The sequence below is a fragment of the Protobothrops mucrosquamatus genome, unplaced genomic scaffold (assembly GCF_001527695.2).
Source record: "Protobothrops mucrosquamatus isolate PMUCROS unplaced genomic scaffold, P.Mucros_1.0 scaffold262, whole genome shotgun sequence".
Lineage (NCBI taxonomy): Eukaryota > Metazoa > Chordata > Lepidosauria > Squamata > Viperidae > Protobothrops > Protobothrops mucrosquamatus.
In genome coordinates, this window is record NW_015386609.1 from 7,505 (window position 1) to 12,246 (window position 4,742).

General features: G+C 43.8%; 2 protein-coding genes across 2 annotated transcripts in view; one reads left to right on the forward strand and one right to left on the reverse strand.

Moving 5' to 3' along the window:
• The window catches only part of ELMOD3 (ELMO domain containing 3), a gene marked incomplete at its 3' end in the record, with an annotated part of 7,638 nt that extends 7,007 nt beyond the window's left edge, over positions 1-631 (reverse strand). Inside the window, exon 1 of the mRNA XM_015814572.1 lies at positions 540-631. Within this exon, the coding sequence (XP_015670058.1) occupies positions 540-554 (15 nt within the window). The remainder of the gene's footprint in view (positions 1-539) is intronic.
• A 3,202-nt stretch (positions 632-3,833) lies between these two features.
• The window catches only part of LOC107286243 (caspase-3), a 9,785-nt gene continuing 8,876 nt past the window's right edge, over positions 3,834-4,742 (forward strand). The window contains exon 1 of the mRNA XM_015814573.1: positions 3,834-4,036. Within this exon, the coding sequence (XP_015670059.1) occupies positions 3,841-4,036 (196 nt within the window). The 5' untranslated portion in view covers positions 3,834-3,840. The remainder of the gene's footprint in view (positions 4,037-4,742) is intronic.

Genomic DNA, 4,742 nt, shown 5'->3' on the forward strand with positions numbered 1-4,742 from the left:
CAAATGGATGTTTACTGTTATGCTGCAGAAGGCCAGATGCGATTAAGAGGGGAAGAAAAGGTGCAAAGGATGAATGTATGCCGGTAACCCAGCTGGGTCTCTGGTGGAAGCACCTTTCCAGGTGGAGAAAAGATTTCAACCCTCCCTGAAACCCACTCCCACCTCCTTCTCTAGGTCCACAATTGGTGGGGTTTTTTTTCAAAAAAGACTCACCTTTTATAGTTCCTTCTACAAAGCCATCTGATCGCGACAGAATCCGCCACCCCACCCCCAACAAAAGCACCATTCCCACGACCTCCTGCTCCAGAGGGGCTTTCTTTCTGCCCTCTCTCAGCAGCCCCCCCTGCGCTGTGGACCCCCAACTCACTAAGCCTTAAGCCTAAATCTTCTCGCCACACCAGCCAGCTGCCCAGGCTCGCTTCCTCCCTGTGCACGCATCTGCAGACACGTGTCAACGTGTTCCCACGCTCCCAGTCCCGCTGCTCTTCCCACGGCTCTCCCCGGAGCCCCCTGCTGCCTTTCTCCCCCTCCTCACGCACCCACGGAGGTGTCATTCCTGAACAGTTGGACCGAACCCGGTTTTGAACTCCGCCGTTTTTCCTCCAACCTGGGTTCTGTTGCTAACATTCCCTCCCCCGCGCGTGACGCCCACAGGAGCCCAAAGCGCAGGCGCGCCGCTTTGCGTGCTGGGAAGCGTAGTCCCAGCTTAGCTCGGGACTGGAAGGCTGGCTCCGAGTGCGGCGTTTGTTCTGCTCGGGGGCAAAGGCACCACTCGGAAAGAAAATATGGTATAAAGCAAGGGGCTGGGGTTGGGGGGGGGCATGCGTGAGACTTAAACGGGTTTGCAGCGAAGTGATTCCCATTGATTGAGTCCAAACCTCGTCTTAATAAGCCCCAGGAGAGTTTTAGGGAAGGAAGGAAGGAAGGAAGGAAGGAACACGAAACATTTTCAAAGAAGAAAAAAATAAAGTCCAGTTGCCTTTGGAAAAAAAGCATCTTTGGGAATAGCTGATCCTTTGGATTGTCTGCAGCCAGATATCTCCCAATTCCTCTGGAAGATTTTCTGCTTGTTCAAAAGTGGCACTGGTGCAGTGTTTCTCAACCTTGACCATTTTAAGGCATGTGGACTTCAACTCCCAGAATTCCACAGCCAGCAATGCTGGCTGTGGAATTCTGGGAGTTGAAGTCCACATGCCTTAAAATGGTCAAGGTTGAGAAACACTGGTAGAGATTGGGAGGTCTTCTGCCAGGAAACAGAGGAAGATTCTGTTTTTCTTCATTCTGATGTTTCTCTGATTAGCTCTCGCCCGGATAGCTTTATGCTACATCTGAGCCCATTCCATCAACGCTTGTCAAAAACAAAGCAGGACCTGATTTTAAATCCATATTTTTTTGGGGGGTCTCACGGAGTGAGGGCAACCTGCCTAGAACTGGGCTGCTAAGGGACATGTGGGGTGTTTTGTGGCAGTGGGGGGGGCATAATGAAATACCCACAATTTGGCTTGCAGGTTGAATTTTGCAGAGGCCCCTCTGCTGACAGCCCTGGGACTGAGGTCAAGTATTCTGCAAGGCCAAACCAGAGCTGGCCTTTTTGCTTACAGTGAATATAAACGTGAGCAATAAATAAAGCCTCGTTATGATTTAATGCAGCGATGAACCCAGACTGAAGAATATAAACTGGACCTAATGAGAAGGAAGGACTCACTGGAGAAGAGCCTGATGCTGGGAAAGATGGAGGGCAAGAGAAGAAGGGGACGACAGAGAATGAGGTGGCTGGATGGAGTCACTGAAGCAGGAGGCGTGAGCTTCAATCGACTCCAGAAGATGGTAGAGGACAGGAAGGCCTGGAGGAACGTTGTCCATGGGGTCGCGATGGGTCGGACACGACTTCGCAACTAACAACAGATAACCATAAAAAGAAATAGTCCATACATGCAAAGTACAAAGAAAATAAAAGGCATTATGGTACCTGGACAAAATCCTATGTTCAAATGGTTGTATATGAGAAAATAATGCAGCATAATATATTTATAAATCTAACTCTACCGGTAGTCCTTGACTTACAACAATTCAGTTAGTGACTGTTCAAAGATACAACAGCACTGAAAAAACTTGACTTATGACCATTTTTCACCAACAGCCCTGTGGTCGTGTTATCAAAACTCAGATGCTTGGCAAGTGACTCATATTTATGACGGTTGCAGTGTCCTGGAGTCACGTGATCTCCTTTTGCGGCCTTCTGACAAGCAAAGTCAATACGGGAAGCCAGATTCACTTAACAACCGTGTTACTGACTTAACTGCAATGATTCAGTTAATAACTGTGGCAAGCAAGGTCGTAAAACGGGGCAAAACCCACTTAACAAATGTCTCACTTTGCAACAGAAATTTTGGGCTCAATGGTGGTTGTAAGTCCAGAATTACCTGTAGTCAGATTCACTATTAGGGGACAAATTCACTTGCTAATTCTAACAGACTAACTAACTTAGTTAAACTATTCCCGAGAGACAGCAATTCATTTTAAAGAGAAACCTCAACTTAGAAACAATTTAAATTATTTTCTCCTCTTGGGAGCAAAACTATCTGCTACTGTAATCTTCTGTATTTTCACTTTATTAATTAATTAAACAAAGCAAGCCTGCTTCCATAAAAGGAAAATTTCATGAGGAAATCTCTCTGGTGGATTTTTCTCAATTTCTGATAAGTAAGTGAGGGAGGGAGGGAAGGAGGGGGGAAGAGTAGAGAGTGGTAGACATAAGGGTACACCAGGGGTCTTCAAACTGGGCAACTTTAAGACTTGTGGACTTCAACTCCCAGAACTCCCAGTAAAAAAAATGTTGAGATTCTAGAAAGAGTACAGAGAAGAGCAACAAAGATGATTAGGGGACTGGAGGCTGAAACATATAAGGAACGGTTGCTGGAACTGGGTATGTCTAGTTTAACAAAGAGAAGGACAAGGGGGGGGACATGATAGCAGTCTTCCAGTATCTCAGGGGCTGCCCCAAAGAAGAGGGAGTCAAGCTATTTTCCAAAGCACCTGAAGGCAGGAAAAGAAACAACGGATGGAAACTAATCAAGGAGAGAAGCAACCTAGAACTAAGGAGAAACTTCCTGACAGTGAGAACAATTAACCAGTGGAACAACCTGCCTCCAGAAGCGGTGAATGCTCCAACACTGGAAGTTTTTAAGAAGAGACTGGAGAGCCATTTGTCCGAAATGGTATAGGGTTTCCTGCCTGAGCAGGGGGTTGGACTAGATGACCTCCAAGGTCCTTTCCAACTTTACTATTATTATTATTATTATTATTATTATTATTATTATTATTATTATTATTATTATTATTATTATTATTATTTCTCAGCCAGCCAGCCAGCCAGTCCACAAGTCTTAAAAAGAGAACTGATGATGTTACCTAGTTGGATATTGAACCGTTTGCAAGAAAACAATCATGCGTCAGGGAGCACCAAGGATCTCTCAGAGGAGAGAGAAAGATGCATCTTAATCCCTGTATTTATTTTAAACACCATTTAAAACAACGGTTTAAAACTTGTTTTGGGGATATTTGTTTCATTAACTGCAGTGGACTTTCCAGATTGGAAGACCGGTTTCAGTATAATATCACTGAATAAGCGAAACACAAATCACAAAGCAAAATGTGACGCATTTCATGTATGAATTGCATGCCTAGGAAAGATCAATGTTTGTAATGTTATCTGTCTAATTGAGCAGGAGGTGAATTTTCATTCCACGCCCTGAGTGCTGAATCATAAAAGAGTTCAGAAGGGCATATATAAACCTATATATATGCACACATGCAATTCCATCAGGAGATTCCTCAGCCATGGCTTGCCCTAGAAGGAACCGAGCTGTAATCATTGTCAACCATCAGTTCCTCCAAGCCAAAGAAAGACTTAAATCAAGATTGGGGGCCAGAAGGGAAGCAGACAAGCTTTTTAAAGCACTTTCCAACTGCAATTATGACGTGAGATTATTTCTGGATTTGACAGCCAAAGAAATAGAAGAAGTGTATGAGGAAGGTATGTTTGGGAGGAAGGCAACTAAGATCTTCAGAACGGTGCACCTTAAAAGTCTTCCATGGAACTGTTGGAAAGCTGGCGGGAGCCTCCAAAATTTTGTTCCACTGTTCATCAGAAAGATCTGAGCTGCCGGGAAGTGGAGGGTGGTGAGGACTTAGACTAAATGGACAGCGGGATTATATACTTAGGTTGTATATAACCCCACTGATTATGATACAAATATATATCATAATCAGTGGGGTTATATACAACCTAAGTGTGTATGTATGCATGCGTGTGTGTGTGTGTGTGTAGATAGATAGATAGATAGATAGATAGATAGATAGATAGATAGATAGATAATAGATAGATAGATAGATAGATAGATAGATAGATAGATATAGATAGATAGATATAGATAGATAGATAGATAGATAGATAGATAGATAGATAGATAGATAGATAGATAGATAGATATAGATCTATGTCATTTTTACTAGGTCTTTGCTGATGAATGATGGTGATAATAATAATAAAGTTGGAAGGGACCTTGGAGGTCATCTAGTCCAACCCCCTGCTCAGGCAGGAAACCCTATACCATTTCGGACAAATGGCTGTCCAATCTCTTCTTAAAAACTTCCAGTGTTGGAGCATTCACCACTTCTGGAGGCAGGTTGTTCCACTGGTTAATTGTTCTAACTGTCAGGAAGTTTCTCCTTAGTTCTAG